At 41.4% G+C, this 18,738-nt stretch overlaps 2 protein-coding genes across 3 annotated transcripts in view; one reads left to right on the forward strand and one right to left on the reverse strand.

Moving 5' to 3' along the window:
• The first annotated feature begins 7,864 nt into the window (after nt 1-7,864).
• DNAJC19 (DnaJ heat shock protein family (Hsp40) member C19) lies at nt 7,865-11,320 on the forward strand. Its single transcript, XM_084291751.1, has 6 exons — nt 7,865-8,002; nt 8,321-8,372; nt 8,616-8,689; nt 9,032-9,108; nt 9,899-9,969; nt 10,631-11,320. The coding sequence occupies exons 1-6, from the start codon at nt 8,000-8,002 to the stop codon at nt 10,699-10,701; spliced, it is 348 nt and encodes a 115-aa protein (XP_084147877.1). The 5' UTR covers nt 7,865-7,999; the 3' UTR covers nt 10,702-11,320.
• Nucleotides 11,321-13,625: 2,305 nt separating this feature from the next.
• The window catches only part of FXR1 (FMR1 autosomal homolog 1), a 29,378-nt gene continuing 24,265 nt past the window's right edge, over nt 13,626-18,738 (reverse strand). For both annotated transcript variants that reach the window (XM_084291819.1, XM_084291818.1), the window contains exons 14-17: nt 18,373-18,573; nt 17,548-17,628; nt 15,039-15,130; nt 13,626-14,644 (exon numbers count right to left, since the gene is read on the reverse strand). In XM_084291819.1, coding sequence (XP_084147945.1) covers nt 14,474-14,644; nt 15,039-15,130; nt 17,548-17,628; nt 18,373-18,573 — 545 coding nt within the window. In that variant the 3' untranslated portion in view covers nt 13,626-14,473. The remainder of the gene's footprint in view (nt 14,645-15,038; nt 15,131-17,547; nt 17,629-18,372; nt 18,574-18,738) is intronic.

Below are 18,738 nucleotides of genomic sequence, written 5' to 3' on the forward strand. Positions count from 1 at the left end.
ATTTGTGAATATGAAAGTAAATTTAGTACGAATACGCAATTCACATATACATTGAAAATACCACTGAATTAAGAAGCAGAATGAGTGCTGAGGGAAAATTTGTTATTATATTTCTTAGACTTAAAGAAAATGTCACTGTAAACTCAGTGCTGAAGTCATAACATGTTTAGCTCATTCACTCCTATCAAAGCCCCACAGCTAAGCAAATAATCAAGGATTTATACAAATTAGACACACTCCTAAATAAAGGACCAGAGAAACTGCCCTGAGAAATGGTGCAGGCAATTCTTGAACACCACCAGGGACGGTGACTCCACCAGCTCCCTGGGCAGGCCATTCCAGTGCCTGATCACCCTTTGAGAGAACAAGTTTTTCCTGATATTTAATCTAAATCTCCCCAGGTGCAATTTGTGCCCATTTCCTCAAGTCCTATCATTAGTTATCTGAGAGAAGAGGCTGACCCCCTCCTCATCACAACCTCCTTTCAGGAAGTTGTAGAGTTCAATGAGGTCTCCCCTGAGTCTCCTCTTCTCCACACTAAACAACCCCAGCTCCCTCAGCCGCTCCTCATAAGACTTGTGCTCCAGACCCCTCACCAGTTTTCTTGCCCTTCTCTGGATATGTTTCAGGGCCTTGATGTCTTTCTTGTAGCAAGGGGCCCAAAAATGAATACAATACTCAAGGCGTGGCCTCACCAGAACTGAATACAGGGGGACGATCACCTCCCTGCTCCTGCTGGCTACACTATTCCTAATTCAGGCCACAATGCCATGGGCCTTCTTGGCCACTTGGGCACACTGTTGGCCCAAGCTCAGCCAAGCATCGATCAACATCCCCAGGTTCCTGTCCTCTTTACTTTCTAGTAAAGAAAGTTCCTTTCTAGCCGCTCTGCCCCAAGCCTATAGTGTTGCATGGGGTTATTGTGGCCAAAGTGCAGGACCCAGCACTTGGCCTTTTTAAACCTCATCCCATTTGCCTCAGCCCAGCAGTCCAGCCTATTCAGATCCTTCTGAAGGGCCACCCTACCCTCAGGCAGATCGACACTGCCTCCCAACTTGCTGTCATCTGCAAACTTACTGAGGGCACACTCTATCCCCTCACCTAGGTCATCAATAAAGTACTAAACAAGATAGGCCCCAGTACCAGTGGGGAACACCACTTGTAACAGGACTGCAGTTGGACTTCACTCCATTAACCACAACCCACTAGGCACAGCCGTCCAGCCAGTTCTTTACCCAGAGAAGAGTGTACTTGTCTAGGCCACGGGCAGCCGTTTTCTTCAGGAGAATACAAAGCCATGTCAAAGGCTTTGCTGAAGTCTAAGTAGGCTATATCAACAGCCCTTCCCTCACCTACCAGTCTGGTCACACAATGATAGAAGGAGATGAGCTAGGACAAGCAGAACCTGCCTTTCATGAACCTGTGCTGGCTGGGCCTGCTCCCCTGGATACTCGTCCTCCTGCCTTTCCTCACAGCAGTCCACCAAGGAGCAGAGTTCTTCCTACATGAAATCCAGATAACTTTACGTGTTTTGGGAAACATATAAACTTACAACATTGCAGATACATCATGATGTGACTGAACACTTGTTCTACTGATGCCAGCCTTGCAGCAGCACCTTTATCAAATAATCCTGTCAAGGCAGAACAACTGAAAGGGTTGTATACAAATTATTTATTGTCCATTATATAATCAACAGGATTGTGTTTTCCACGCTTGGAAAATTTCAATTAATTCAATGAGTGAGTTGAAACTATTCCAGGATTATCCCTATGAAGTTTTCCTTTACCTGCAGGCCTGATTCTATGCCTGCTAGGCCTTGCAGCAATCTCCCTGCCTGAGCAAAAGCCTCCCTGGACTTTGCTGTGCTTCTTTCACTCCTTTCTTATCCTGCCTGCAGTCTCGAATCTTCTCTCGAAATGTCACCAGCTGCTTTTAAAGAAAAGGAACAAGGACAAAGCGACAAAGCTGGTGAGGGGCCTGGAGAACAAGTCCTACGAGGAGCGGCTGAGGGAGCTGGGCTTGTTCAGCCTGGAGAAAAGGAGGCTCAGGGGTGACCTTATCGCTCTCTACAGGTACCTTAAAGGAGGCTGTAGTGAGGTGGGGGTTGGCCTGTTCTCCCACGTGCCTGGTGACAGGACAAGGGGGAATGGGCTAAAGTTGCGCCAGGGGAGTTTTAGGTTGGATCTTAGGAAGAACTTCTTTACCGAAAGGGTTGTTAAACATTGGAACAGGCTGCCCAGGGAAGTGGTGGAGTTGCCATCCCTGGAAGTCTTTAAAAGACATTTAGATGTAGAGCTTAGGGATATGGTTTAGTGGGGACTGTTAGTGTTAGGTCAGAGGTTGGACTCGATGATCTTGAGGTCGCTTCCAACCTAGAAATTCTGTGATTCTGTGATTCCTCCTTCTGGAAGGTTCCACCTAACTCAGTGATTCTCTTTCTGTGTAGTGGAACATAAAAACCAAACGCAAAACACAAAAACAGCGCTGCCCATTACTGCTTCCATCACCTGTACCTGTGCATTACAGTTTCAGATTCAAATTTCAACCTCATTACCACCACCAAAGCTGCAAAACCCTCCATAATCTCCTCAGAAGAACACTTAATGCCTAGAGAAAGCTTCTTATAAGCCATGGGTGAGGAGTGCTGTTGCAGCCTCCTCCAGTGCTCATAGCTGTCTTCTTCCTCCTCGCCTGCCTTCCGTGCTCTGCTCAAGTTTTCCTTCCTGGCTGATAACACTGACACTTCAGTTGTCATCTTTAGGTAGGAGTTAGGATGCACACCTGAACCCACAGTGTATAAAGGGACCAAGGCCTATCTGACAGACAGATGGTTTAGGCCTTGATCCTGTGATAATCTCCAAGTGGGGGAAACCTAAGATCAAGACCTTCATTGTGAGGAGATACTGATCACTACAATTCATTAAGGCAGTGCAAATAAAGGCTTTACTCAATTTCTTTGCCAAAAATGGCACAAGCTTGTTTTTGTAGTACTTAATAAAGTTTCACAGCACAGACACACGTTTCAGCACCAATACTGGCAGAATACGTATTTCAAAAGGAAAGCTTGACAGTAATAATCAACACAAAACCAAAAATAATATAATGTCCCTGGTAAACACTTCAGTATTATCTCATTGCTTTTTCCCCTATGGAGAAGTGTATTGCAGGATACCATGCGTAAAAGATGGTAAGTAGCAAACTGGACTTTAGAAACTTTTGAGAGAGAAAGTGCACATGTAGATGCTGTATTAATTAGTTAATCTTCAGGGAATTTTGTGACTAATTTACTAACAATTACAGACCTTGCCTCACCATTGCTTTCCTGAAACCTTATCTGATTTTTAATTAAGCTGGGAAGCCAAATAATGCCACTGCAAGGCAGATTCTCTTATGATTGTTGTGAACACAGATGTACTACCAGCCACACATACGCAGTTCATAGCTGGCATCGAATTACAGTGAAATCCTGCTTTGTTTGATTTTAAAAAGCCCATAACAATTCTTACCAAGTGAGTGAATCTAAGTTTACAATTAGTGTCATCCACACTATGCTCTAATAATTATGATTATCAATTTAAAGACAAAGTGATGCTACAAACACCAAGGTAATTTAGCCACAGGTGAGACAGTACAGTGTTGTATTCTGGTACAGATGTTTAGGACACAAGAAATAATGAAATCTCAAAAAGAATAAACGAGAAGAAAAAGAAAGAAGATGTGAAACATAATTGGCAGACTAGTATAGCCAAAGAAAGTAGAGTATAGGAAAAAATAGGAAAAAAGCTTGGAGAAAATAAAATAAAATAAACAAGAATTTCTACCTATTTTTATTATAAGTATATATTAAAATATAAATAAATTGTGTTCTAAAACCAGGGAGAATAAAACATTTAAAAGCACCTAAGAAATTCTTCACCTCGATGCCCCAGGGTGAGCCTCTGAGCAGGTTGGTGCAGCCACAGCAGGGAGCGTGGTATAGCTGCAGCCTCAAGCAACAGAGAAGCATGAGGATCGGCTGTGCACAGGACAACAGCTGCAGCACATAACCTCAATTTTCACTTACAAAAATGTTTAGCAGCCTTATATAGATGTTGAACAGGTACATCACAAACCTTCTTAATGCACTACTATGTGACCTGCTGTCCAGTTTGTAGAAGGCATGGTTAAGTATTTATTACCAGGTTTCTGCAGAAATGGTCCATTTTAATGGAGAAGTTTGCTTATGTTCTACATGCGTCTGCTTTGGATGGTCCAGTAAGACAAAGCTTATAAAAGGAAATCATCTTCTATCAGAAGGTATCTTAGCCGAGTGGAAAACCTTAAGACAGCACTAGGATGAAACTCTTGACAGAAGAAACCACAAAAGCTTCAGGGTTTCTCTGGAAAATATAAAGGGAGCAGTTTAGAAACACAGTAAGTGAAATAAAAGGTTGTATACTCCAGCTGGGAGGATATTTTAAAAAAAACTCATTAGTTTTTCCTTCCTTCTGATTTCAAAAAAAAATAAAAATAAAATAAAATAAACAACAGACATTCTTCAAAAGGGATAAAAACTGCAGTGTACTTATTTAATTTGTGCCCATTAGAGCTTATTCCTTTTTCCCTGTGAATGATCCTCTGCACAACAGCACAAGGTTGACAGAGAGAAGACCTAGAGGAATAAGGTGCTATAAAATGAACCCATAAAGCAAACAGAGCAGAATTCCGATTTCTAAATAAATGGAAACTCCAACGGCAAAAGAGAGCATTTCCAGCTCTGTTTGTAGAAAACAAGTATTTCTGTGAGGTTTTCTGCGTTCTCTGCTTTTGTTTGATTGTGATACTCCTTATGATGCCTGCTTCCTAATTCCTAGAAATCAGCAGTAATAGCTATGATTTCAGCAGCATGCCCCGGTGTCTATATGGCCACCAGCATTTCCATAAAGCTCTAGCTGTATGCTATATAGCTGTAGTAGTTTGAAGGACCATGGCTTAAAATACACCAAGCTACCTGTTGTGTAACAAATCACCTTAATATTTATGTACAGAACCTGCACAAAATCAAGTTTCAGCATTTGGCAAGACACCATTTGCCAACAGGGGCATCTAGACAAGTAGTTTCTGGAGAGTACAACCTATATTTAAGTAAAAATTCATAAATCTTCCAGTTTCAGAAACAGGTCTGATCCTTCAAGCACTTGTTATCAAAAATATTCATACACACAAGCAGTTACTGATCATAGAATCATAGAATCATAGAATATCCTGAGTTGGAAGGGACCCTTAAGGATCATCAAGTCCAACTCTTGACACCGCACAGGTCTACCCAAAAGTTCAGACCATGTGACTAAGTGCACAGTCCAATCTCTTCTTAAATTCAGCCAGGCTCGGTGCAGTGACCACTTCCCTGGGGAGCCTGTTCCAGTGTGCAACCACCCTCTCTGTGAAGAACCCCCTCCTGACGTCCAGCCTAAATTTCCCCTGCCTCAGCTTAACCCCGTTCCCGCGGGTCCTGTCACTAGTGTTAATGGAGAAAAGGTCTCCTGCCTCTCGAATTTTGTGTTTAAATGTGAACTGATTTTGTGTTTAAATGTGAACTGACAGCATTTAAACATCCAGTCCCTTACTGTACTTCACTCAGGTTTCCTGAGCAGCCAAGGAGGAAAATGAAACAGATCTGGACTAGCCTCAGAGCAGCTATTTGCAGACTTCTGCACAGAAGACTTCTTAACTCTGATGCACATTCGGAAAGTCTAGTGGCAGCAGTTCAGTACCTTGGCCAGGACAGGGCTACATCAGCTGCCACCCGCGCCAATGCAGTCTGGAGACAGGCAGTGCCAAGGAAGGGCAAGCAGTGGTTCTTCCTTTGGCTTCTCAGAGGGAGAGGAGTATTTAATATATCCCGTACCACCTAGAGGCACGTGGCTGCTACAAAAGTCCAGAGAAGAGACCATATTCAGAAGGTGGCGGGAGGCGCCCCCCAGATATTGTCTTCCTTAGCAAACGTGGCATTTTGTATCGCTGGCTCTAAGTCTTCGTCCCATACAACGTGCCCATGTGCCATCAGCTGGAACACCTCTAGCACTCTCTTTGGCTCTAATAGGGAACTCAGAATAGTGGGAAGACATGAAGTTCGGATCCTCTCAGGGAGTAAAAACAGAATAGAAAGATCCAGTAGGTATAAACCTGCAACACTCCATCTGTGACCAGTTTCCAGTCCTTCCTGACATGAGCTGGGCAAAGTGAGGAAAGAAAGACAACAGCAGTCCCATTTGGGACAGCTTTCTCTCAAAAGCCACAAGGATCTGGGCCCCACAAAAGGTTCTGTCACAACATGGAAACCAAACCTCATGTAATAAATTACAGGAAAGGATTCCCACTCTCTTACTTGTTTTAGATGATAGGAAAAATGAAATCACTGATAATGCCTCAGGAAAGCCACTAGCTTGCACTGCTCTACACCCTTTTTGAATAGAGAACAGACAAAAAGAGGAAACCATTTTAAAACCTAATTTTCTTCCCTATATGAAGAAACTCTAGTTGGCTATCAAGCCTGTAGTTCCCTACATCTTATTTATTTATTTATTTATTTATTTATTTATTTATTTATTAATTATTATAAATAAAGCAAACATCCAGCTGTTTTTCAGTTGCTAGCTCCCTGTCCCATATTTGAAAAGTTTTCACAGGCTGGCAGGGGCCTTGTGCTCTGCAACAAGGGGACTCCATCACTTTATCAAAGTTTCCTTTTATTTCCATCTCATGAGAGTCTTAGAGATGCTTTGTGGAAGCACCTTATGCATCCAAAACCTTTTTTCCATCATCTTTAAAAGTGAGCAGATTATTTTAACGTAGTGTTGCCTGAATAACAGGGAAGGAAGAAAATAGGAGACCACCCCCAAACATCTCAGAAGACATTGTGTCAGGCACTTGAAATTTAAGTGAAAAAAACAATTCACACTCAAACTGAACTTACAATGTATTCGACATGCACTCAGCGCTCATAAGAGCTAAAATAGGAGAAGAAAAAATATTTTCCACTGCAAGAACCAGCAAAATTACAAGCGTCTTAACCAGTGACCAGCTCTTAGACCACACTGCGCATTCATTTTCCAGGTGCCTCTGAGAACACCAACAGAGGAACTGAGGTAACACGAAAGCTTCTAATTCCTGCAAATTAAACATGGAACAGCTGTAATTAGAGCTGTGACCCATTTGAAAAAGCAGCTCAGTGCTGAAGGCTGGCATGTTCCTGCAGGCCAAGTTATTCCATTTCCAAAACCATGGCTTCTGACTGGAACTCCTGACAGACACTCTGCTACGTGCAGCGCTATGCTGTTAATATAGTGTCACCATTATATTATCAATATTATTCAAATACAAGTACCAGATGTGCAGTTCACCCTCACACCCTCACTGTGTAGTAATCTTCAACAATCAGCCTAGTGAGATTGTCTGGAGCCAGGGCCTGCATTAATTTCCCCTGCTGCCCCCGTGGCCAGTCCTTCCCGTGCCAGCCCGGCAGGGAGGGCGCCATTTGAGTGGAATTTCCACGAATTTGGCGGCAATGCTCGGGGACCGAGAAGGAGCAGGCCGGAGCTCAGTGGGACGGACAGAAGACAAGGAAAATGGGACGGGGCACACGCTCCTCACAGGGACGGGAGATAAACCATGGGTTTTTGTAAAAAAAAAAACGAGTCTGGCACACGTTATCTCGAGCACGTCACCGCTCCTTTATACAAGGCACAGCCGCCTGTCACGCTGCCGGGGCAGCCCCACTGCACCAGGCCCTGCCTCAGAGCCGCCATCTCGGGCCGCCCTCGCCCCGCGGCCACCTCAGCGCCCGGCCCAGCCCCGGCGGGGCGGTCACAGCCGCCGCTCCGCCCCGCTTTACGACAGCCGGTGGCGGCTGTGCGGCGGGGCCCGGGGCCGAGGGACGAGCCTCGGCCCTCCGCCAGCTCGGCCCGGCCGGTGGCAGCGCTGAGGGGCCTAGGGCCGGGCGGCAGCGGCGGCGGCCATGGTGAGTGCGGCGGGCCCGGCCGCGCTGCGGGAGCCGCGGGCGCTCCGGCCCTTCCCGAGCCCCGGGAGGGCGGCCCGGCCTGCAGGGAGCCCGCTGCCCTCGGCACGGCCCTGGAGGACGGGTACGAGGGGCTGCGGCGCTGGGGAGCACCCCTTGGATCCCTCCCGGCCCCGCTGCCCCCGTCCCGGCTCCCCGCCGCAGCCCTGCCCGGCGGCTGTGGGCTGATGGTGCCCGCTTCCAGAGACAGCCTTGTTTTGTGTTTTTGTGTTGTCTTGTTTCGCTTTCTTTGGTAAACAAAGACTTTTGTTTCCTGTGTAGGCCAGTACCATGGTGGCGGTTGGCCTGACCATCGCAGCAGCTGGATTTGCAGGTTTGTGGATGTGTTCAACGCCTGCTTCAGCGCCAGTGCACTGTAACAGCTGGTGCTGGACACTGCTGAGAGCCTATAATGAGAAATGTGGCAGTAGTTAAACAAAAAATAAAATCTCTTCATTTTTTTATGTCCAAAAAAATCCTTATTCCATATTTTAATCCATAAATTATTAGTCAAACTGAATTGCCAGGCCTTTATGAAACGTCATACTTAGTCTTGTTCAACGCTAATTTCTTTCAGGACGTTATGCACTAAAAGCTATGAAGCAAATGGAGCCCCAAGTAAAACAAGCACTTCAGAATCTACCGAAACCTGTAAGTTTTTATCAATGGCATCTTTTTATTTGAAAGTGTACTCAATGAAGTAGCTGCGGACTGTTGTCTCTGTATAGTATTGTTTCTTCTAAAATTAAACATAATTTTGTCACTAATAACAATCTGCGATTCTGATGGTAGTTGACTAATAGAGGTTATTCTGGCAAGTTTAACTATTAATTTAAGTTACAGTACTCTGCTTCACCTGAATTTCTTATTGCAAGTGCAAAGGAAGCTTCACAAAAAGCTCAGCAGCTGCTAAGGCAATCATGAGTTGTTTTAGCTGATGTAGTTAAGCTTACATAATCACTGTATTCTAAACTAACACACTTTTCCTTCCAGGACTTCCGTGGTTATTACAGAGGTGGATTTGAACCCAAAATGACTAAACGAGAAGCAGCTTTAATACTAGGAGTGAGGTAAAAGGAAATTTGTTATAAATGAAAGGTAAAAAGGAGGATACTCAGTGCTCAAGACTGTCCTATGCCATTTCCCCCGGAAATGTCACTGTCAAGCCAGGAAATACGGAGTGTCTTTTCAGGACTTACTGTACTTATTTGGGATTCTCTGCTGCATGGTAGTGTGCTTCAAGCTAACTCTAATTAGACTTCCATACATCTAAATCCCAAGCAGCACATTCAAATTTCCACTTCGAAGCCTTTTTCATGAAGACCTGGGGCTGATTCTGTGTGGGGAACAGGGTTGTGCTGCTCACTTGTGGTTGCTGTCACTTCCGTTAAATTTCAGATCCTGTGTGAAAGTGCTGCACACCTACTTCCTGCGTGTAAATTCATCACTTATTCTAGAATGTCTGAGAGAGGAGTAGCTTTCCCTGCCAAAACTTAGAGTCTAAGACCAAATACACAAGTTTATCTAGTACTGCTGTGTCAGTATAAATGCTGTTAACTTGGTCGTTACCAAAATATTCTTGAAAATTTGCCCCTATTTTTATTTTTTTCTCTCACCTCCTGATGTGTGTGGATGTCTTTATAGCATGTCTTGTTGGGCATGCAATATATTGGAAAAAAAAATAAAAAACCCTGCCCAGAACTTAAATGTTATACGTAATAATAGGAAAAGGAAAAGCATAGATTTAAATCAAAGATTTCTTTGGGCAAGGCAGAGTGCTTATTGTTCTGAGATATCTTTTTAATCTGGGGGATTTTGTGAGGTTACCTCAAGTTAGTTTTTCTTTGTCTTTTAAACTAGCCCTACAGCAAACAGAAGTAAAATTAGAGAAGCTCATAGACGCATCATGCTTCTAAATCATCCAGATAAAGGTAAGTAAAAATAATTCACGTTCATCAACTAACACATATTTTTACCCATGAACTGAACTGTGTGGGAAGTGACATTTCAATACGCTGGCTACTAAAAGGGAAAAAAAAGTGAAAACAGATTTTAGAGTGCCCAAATTTGTGCAGTTTTGGAACATATTCTTGTGTTTGAATGGTTTAAAGCAAGCAGACAGATTCAGCAGGTCAACTGATGCTTGCACTTTTCTGTGTGTATCTGATTAAAATAAGATTTGTTAAACTGAGACTTAAAATCACCTTAATTTTAGGTGAAAGACCAGAGTATTTTGTGTACTTTATATTTAGCATGTGAGTTTGAGTTGATATGAATTCATTGGAAATTGGTCCTATATGGCAAGAACTGAGCCTTCTGCTTCTGTCGAAGACTAAACTACAAAACGCTGCTGCCTGTGGCATTCCGAAGGCTCAGAATCTAGTTATGCTTAAAGTAGGCACCTCTGCCTATTCTGAATTCTGTGTTCTTCATTGAGTCAGAATTGTTTGTTACTGCTTGGCATTTAACTTTTTAATCCTCGCTTAAAAGGTGAAATGGCCTCCTTGAAAGTGACTTCATTACTTCTTGTATGCACCAAAAACCCAAAATACTTGTTTCATCTAGTGTGACATGAGGTTATCTTTCTTCTAGGTGGTTCACCATATGTAGCAGCCAAAATCAATGAAGCTAAAGATTTACTGGAAGACCAAGCTAAAAAATGAATTGGAGATTAAAGTCATAGGGTTTGTTTGTTTAAGTGATTTTTTTTTCTTTTATAAACAGCTTAAGGCAAGTTCTGATGTCAATCTTTGACTTGACACAAATGAGGCTTGAAAAATGAATGTGGGGAGGTATTTCCCTCCCTGATCAATTCTTAGTTGCTTTTTGGGAAACGTCTGAGGGAGTGAGGCTTAAAGGTTTTCCAAAGCTGTTCATTAGTATGTGGTAGAAGCTGCCACTGATTTGGTTTGGCCAAAATTTCTTGCATGTTACTGGATGCTGACATGCCATTACCTAATTTTTGTTAATCTAGTTATGTTTAAAATTCATGCTGCTGTTCTTTCATATGCCAAAGTTAGCATGATGAAAACAGTCTAGGGAGAGGGTGGAAAAAAACAGGAGGAATTATTTGACAGGAAGATACAGGACAGATACGTGGTTGTTTCTAATTGAAGAAATAAAGTTGAAGAAACTGAATGTACTCAGTTGTTTTGCCTTGTGAAAAACAAGGTTGGTTCAGCTCTTAAGTGTTACTGATGGATCTGGAAGATCCCATATTTTTTGTTAGTTTCCAACTTTTAATGGATTTTATGGCAATAAATTACCAATCTGTAACAAGTACTATAGTTTTACACATTATTAACTACGAAGTTATGGTTCATGTGATAAAGTTTGCATTTGTCAAATCAGGAAAAAGGATGGCTACATCACTGGTATTGACCCTGCTTATGACCACTAGGGCTGGTTCTGTTTGATGTTTTTATCAGTGATCTGGATACAGGAGTTGAATGCCCCCTTGGCAGTTTTGCTGATGATACTAATCTGGGAGGTGGCTGGAGGGAGGAGAGACCTTGCAGTGGATCTCGGTATGTCGGCACATTGGACTGCCATCAACAGCTTGACGTTCATGGAAGACGAATGCCTGGTGCTGCACAGGGCAGAGCAACGCCCGGCACAGGCTGGGAGACAAGTGGCTGGAGAGCAGCTCAGCAGGAAGGGACCTGGGGGTGCTGGTGGCAGCAGGCTCAGTGAGAGCCAGCAGCTGTCCTGGCAGCCAGGAGGGCAAGTCACACTTGGGGTGCATTAAGCACACCACAGCCGGCCTGAAGAGGTGACTGTCCGGCTGTGTTTAGTGTTGATGCAGCCTCACCCCAAACATTGTTCTTGAGAGCATCCAGAGAAGGGCAGCAAAGCTGGTAGAAGGGCTGCAGGGCAGGTCTGTGAGGGGAGACTGAGGACACTCAGGTCCTCTTCTCTGGAGAAGAGGCTGGGAGGTGACCTCACTGCTCTCTGCCACGTCCCAAGGAAGGGAAGCGCAGAGACAGGCACCGGTCTCTGCTCCCTGGTCACTGAGGACAGGGTGCATGGGAATGGCACGAATCTGCACCAGGGGGGTCAGACAGGACCTTAGAGAAAACGTCCTTACCAAGAGGGTGGTCAAACACTGGAACAGGCTTCCTAGAGGTGGTCGATGCCCCAGGCCTGTCAGCATGCAAGAAGCATTTGGATTGGGCTCTTAAAAACATGTTCCAACTCTTGGTTAGCCCTGATGTGGTCAGGCAGTTGGACTAGATCACTATAGGTCCTGTCTCACAGAACTATTCTAGTCCAATTACATAAAACCAAGATACCTGAGCTGGATTTACCAGGCTACATGAAGCCAAACGTACTAGCAGCTGTCTTATGTATCTGAATTGGGGCCAAAGAGTTCTGTCACGCTCCAGGAATCTTTCCAGCCTTTCTGCAACTATGGTAAAACTGCTGTACAACATATGTAATCATTAACACCATCTGCTCATAAATATACAGTGGAATGTGGAGCTTTCATTTTTCCAGAACCATGCCCCTATTTCAATGAGGGGTGTTAAGTAGTCGCACATCCTCTGCCTGAACTTTGGCTACCCTGTAGCTGTACTGCTCTACACTAGTTCTAGGCCACTTCGTGATACCAGAACACCACTACGGAAAGATTGTACATTTTTAAAACAGAGGCTCAAGATCAGTAAGGGAAGAGTATGAAAAAGAAAATGTTTAGAACTTAAAGTAACAGAAAAGGATATTTTGCTTTACTATAGAACTTAAAGCAGGGTTAAAAAAAAAAAAAAAAGGAAACCACCACACACACACAGCTGGAACATTGCCATGCAGCAGCTTCACAATTTGCATCTGTCAAGGCCTACAAAGAATGAAAGCTACTTCAGTTCTCTCCTGCCAAGTAACATTGACTGTTTTTAAACAGCTTTTTTTTCCCCTCATTTGTTTTCCACTCTTGTGGCTGCTATCATTGAGGACTCTTCTGTTTACTTTAGAGTTCTAACACTTTGTTCTCCAGGAGGGAACACTCTTGACAAGTCAACACTAAGTCATACTAAAACTATACATCCTTAAATGAAGTAAATACCTAAGCCTAGTTAGTACAACTCTGCTCTAGCTGTATGAAGTACAGCAGCTGGAGACATGGACTGTGCAGAGTGGTTTTTTTTTGTTTTTTTTCTTTCTCACTTTTAGCCAAATCAGGTAAAAGAATTTTCCTTTCAAATAAGTATAACTTCAGCAGTGCTCTCTCTGGCTTCTTACACCTCCATTGCTTCCCAGATTTTTTTCTGCTTCTGGTTTCTACATTATTGCTCTTGCTTATGCACCTGAAAAGATTTGTTAGCATATCATGCTTCTCAAAAACTACACCTACATTAGTTCCTATCTATGTTAGTCATGCTAAGCAATTCTTAAGGTAAGTCATTTTAGATACATTAACTGATGTTTTACATCATCTTAATGCAAGGTTAGCATGTTAGAAAGCTTTTTTTTTTTTGTTAAAAGTTGAAGGTTCAAGCTGCCTGACAGGTAAGTTTCAACAGTTAGTGTTAACAGCTTGAAAACCTTAAGTCAATAGCAATTTAAATTTCTGATAGAAACAGTCCACAGATGGAAGATCAAAGTTTATTTTCTTTTACTACCAGCATACAAAAAAAACATATTGCACATCAAACAACCAAAACAAAAATAAAAATACTCTACTAAGGACTAACATATGTAGTTTATACAGAATAAACTTTCTGGAAATTGATCTTTTCAGTAGTTCAGGTTATGTCTTAATGGACATGACTAATTCAGCTTAGTGTTAACTAAAGCTATGTTTGATTTTTAAATACTGTACAGTTTAATAAATAAACCAAACAAAGCCTCAATGTAGAACAGTCACTGCCAATGTCACCCAGTATCCCTGCAGAGTATGAGAATTTAACAAATGTATTCCAGTGGTCTGCAGATTTTTCCTCTACATACAGCATTTAAAAAACATGTATTAAAACAGACCAGTTTCCAGACTAAACTAATGGAGAAATTACATTTCAGTGCAAAATATTTTAGACTGCATTTCTTTCTAGTATTCCTCAGGTGAAGAAGTGGTTGCATATTATTAAAAATGTAACAAAAGCAGCTAATGCTTTCATAAAGAGTATTATGTTAGGGATCCCCCTCACATCTCTGCCGTATTTTGAAAACAAAATAACATTTCCTATAGCCAGCAATTTTGTTTATTTAAATGTTACATATACTATCTCAAGGCACATCTGATGATATATTTATAACACAGTAGGTGTCAAAGTATGTTTAACATATGATTTCTTCAGGATCCCTCCCCTTTCTGTATTCCAAAATGGAGGAACTGAAAGTGCGGTGTCAAGACTGGCGATCCATATTCTATCTTTGGCAAGCTTATACAAGCACTATTTTAAATGTAATGTAGAAGAACTGTAAACTAGGAACTTCAGTTTATGAAACACCATTCAGCACTGCTTCTTCCTGATTATTTCCCTCCTCTTGAACAGTAACTTTCTTTTCATCAGGACTGTGCTGTAATTTAGAAGGCTCATCCCCAGCAGTTGTAGCAGGACCATTCACTGCCTTTTCGGAAGGGCAGTTTTCATCAATTGCGTCTTTTGCCTTAAAGAATAAAAACAGGATATTAAAAATTCAGTAAAAACACAATACAACATCAAAATAAAGTGTCAATTTCCCTCTGGCTCACAGCAACCTTGCAACAGGAATGTTTGCATTTTATCATGCAATGCTACTTTAGGTATTCTAAAATACTATATTTACTAAGTCCTTTAATTTGAACACTAAAACAGTTACTCAAGTCTCCTCTGCTTTCTGCAAATTAACACTATATTCTGCGAGCTACTGCTCGATTCTGTTTACTCTCAACCTTTTCATGATGTATTCTTGACCTCAGAGTACTCTAACGGAAGTGACCTAAATCAAGCATTCTTTACTGTTTCACTGCAAGGAAAAAGAAAAAGGAAGTAAAGGAAGTGTACATTTAAAATACTCTTACCGCTTCTTTCTTGGTTTTGGCTAGCGTCTCCTTCGGAGGGTTTCTCTGTCTACTTTGAGATTCAGCTCGCGATATATAATCAGCTACTGTTACTGTACAAGGAAAAAAAATTAGTGATGCTCATATTAGAAATTTAACTTAGCATTAAGCTTTGTATCTTTTTTCTGCACAAGTTACGCTATAACTGGGAGATATCTCACAAAAGGCCTTCACTCTTACAGGTTATCAACTACATAGCAAGGATCAGTTCTTTTACGTTAATAAAGTTTTCAACAAAATCTGTGGTAGCTGGTGATTATCTGAAGGTCTGAAGGCAGAATCTTAAAATTAGAAGAACAGTAATTTTGGCCTGATTGCGTAAAAAGAAGGGATTTCTATACCCATCTTCAAGAGATCAAAACTGCAGGCTCTTTAACTATAGACAGTTTATTATTGGGATTTAACTATCTTCACTAGTGAAAAAATTCACAGTAATAAAAATTAAGGTAGGCTAAAATACAAAAAGAATTAGGGGAGGTTTAGAATATTGCATCACTTACGATAAAAGTAGCATTCAAATCCTTGTTACTTTCATGAAGCCACTGGCAAGAGAACTCACCCTTCTGGTACTCAAAAGGCAATCCACACTGTCAACTCTGGCTTGTGGGTGGGTGGATTAACTGTGATGTGCGTACAGGCACTCGAGTAGCTCTGTATGAGCGAGCCTGTACCCAGCAGCAGGACAGCCATGCTTACACTGCTATGGCTACACTTACTGGATGCTGGCCAGGGGCTTTCTGACCTCTTTTCTTCTTACCACCTCAGCACATGTTCTTGTAGCTTGGTTTTGTCTTATCCCGCCCTCTCGTAACCACAACAATTGATAGTCAACTCTATTTTTAGAATACACAGTACTACAAATTTAAATATGCATTTGTATCTTTGATGAACTAAAGCATATTAAGAGTTGGCAAGCATTATCTACTGAACAGTACAGTCGATTATATTTAGTATACCATGCATTCAGGTGAACTATTTTCCTGGGTTTAGCAATGACTGTGTAAGAAAAATTATCAGCACAGGAAGTGTAGCACACAGGTTGTTACATTAACTGGACTTTTCACAACTGGGTCCCTGCGTAACTGTTGAGACCAAGTGAGTTTACGCACAAGGGGACTTATTTCTCTAAAATGATGTTCTGTACCCAACTCCTCTAATATAAAGAGGAAGCATGTTTTTACACACAGTGTAAAAGGCCATTTAATAATAATAATCTGTAATTATGTACGTAGTAGGAACCCAAGAAGTATAGTGACATAAGTAACACAACTGAATGACTTAAGTACGCTGTTAGTATTTAGGAGGAGTAATTCCTTCTCTCAATTTCACTCACTATACACTTACTGAGTATTTATGAAAAGATTAAATTATTAGAGCATTTTCCAAGGAGTATAACAACCAATGCTCTTAAGGTTGTTTTCAAAAATATTTATTATGGAAATTCAAAGTGGTATTTTGAACAAAGAAATCAACAGGAAAAAAAAGTGAGAAAACTGTGGGGATTTGGTTTTGTTTGTGGAATACTTTCATTTCAAGAAAAATACTAGAGGTTTTTGTAGAGATGACCAGCATCTCTTCCACCCCTTTATAAACTATCATTTTTCAACAAAAATGCAGAATGCTGAAAAATAAGGTTATTTTTTTCTTAAAGTTTTAATTATTAGAAGAAAAAATGTTGTTGCTTTACAAGTCAAATATTGAATGAGCACCACAGATATACAGAAAACAAATATGGGTGAAGTTTTGAGCCTGTCAGTCTAGAAGACCTTCTGTTATTACCTTATGGCACAGATGTACAAGCATTTTCTGAACAGGGCATTATACTGAGAATTAGCTAGTTCACCTTTAACATTTCAAGTGTTAGTACACACAAAAGTGCAACAAGCCACAACAACAAAAAAATTGAAGACATGCAACTTCATTTAAATTCCTCCTCCTTCCCACCCTCAATTTGTGGATGATTTACAATGTTCACAAAAGCTGAAGACTGATAGCAGAAGTCTGAATCAAGCTCTGGACTGGCAGATACCATGTAGGTTCCCTCACAGTGCCTTGCCAGGGCACCTACAACCTGCCATTCCAACTCTGCTTCTCAGCCAGTGCTGAAAAGGTTGTGTCACATTCAATGCAAGTGCGCAAATGCAAGTGAGTGCAGATCATGAACTTTTTATATATGTCTTGATCCTGGACCACTGAAGTCAACAGAAGTTTGGCTATTGACTTCAATGAGAACTGGATCAGAAGCATAAATTGTATTTCCAAGCAAAAAGTTAGACATTATAAATTAGTTTCATTAGACAGATTAAGAACTTTATAAAAGTTCTCCTAGTGTAAGAAATGTTTTTCATCTTTATCTAGTAGTCTTATTAGTTATTAACCTTTATATATTATGCAGCTATATGTAAAACAGCAGACACAACATTCTCTCATGCTTTTGACCTGAGAATACCCACAGCTTCACTCGAATTACCTGGCTGTCTATCTTCTGCCTGACCCCTGAAGCGACGCCTGCGGCTACGATTGCGTCGCTGGGGTTTTTTGTCACTATCATCTGCAATTGCAAAGTTTACCATGAACTATTTCTGACGAAAAAAATAAATTCTTCAGCAGTTTCAGCATGGGGCATTTCAAATTACTTCTGTTAAAAAAGACAGGCTAAGACAGTCTGAAAGAACAACAAATTTATACTGAAAGCACACACAATGAAGTAAATGCTAGATTTTACTTTTTGCTCCTGGCTCATGAAAACATGTAGGCATATGTTTAATGACCTCATATTTCATTTATTAAATAACCATATGTCAGATTTTAGCCACAACCATGAAGAATAGTTTTCTTCCACGCTATTAAGCAACAGATTATATTCTTGTCCCAACGAGTATCAAGAGAATTTACTGAGGGAAAGTACTTAAGCAGAAGCTGGCTAGAGATAAATTAACTGCTTAAGTAGCTTTCCTACCCTGACAGTGAGGTTACCAAGGACAAAACAGAACACTGATCAGAGCACCATGTCTCTATGAAAACAGCATTACTAACTGAAATCAAAGTTAGTCTTTGGTATCTCCATCAGATACGTTTTACAAAAGAGGCATATGAAAGTACTACTGGAGCTCAGTAAACAAGAACTTTCATGGCAGAGCCATGGAAGTGGAAATATTCGTTTAATCAGACAGCAACCTTTAACAGAACAATGACTCGCCACTAATAAAAATGAACAAGTATTTCACTGCACTTACATTGATAGCACACTTTTTTCTTCCAAAATTGTTCTGGGACTATCTAACTGTTTACATACCTAAACCATTCTCATTAACAGAAGCTGTATCAGACTCTGTCATTCCATCCATTAGGACAGCATCTTCATCAGTCCGTCGCCTGCGCGACCTCCTGCGGCGGTTACTACTGTGGTGAGATTCACTAGCATCGGTATCCACAGTCTGGTCTGACTCTGTATTATCAAGTAAGCTGTAAGGGTTGCTGTCCGGATCTTTAAGCACTAAACAAACAGAAAGTTTGGACTTAAGATACTGTAGTTACATTTAACCTCTAGGCTGACTTAAATCTATGCTTCAAAGCATTAAAACAATCTTATGAAAAGGTACAAATGCTATAGTTCTATTTATAATGGTTCCTCTCTGACTAATCCAACAACATATATTCT

The sequence above is a fragment of the Netta rufina genome, assembly GCF_964035555.1.
Source record: "Netta rufina genome assembly, chromosome: 9".
Classification (NCBI taxonomy): Eukaryota; Metazoa; Chordata; class Aves; order Anseriformes; family Anatidae; genus Netta; species Netta rufina.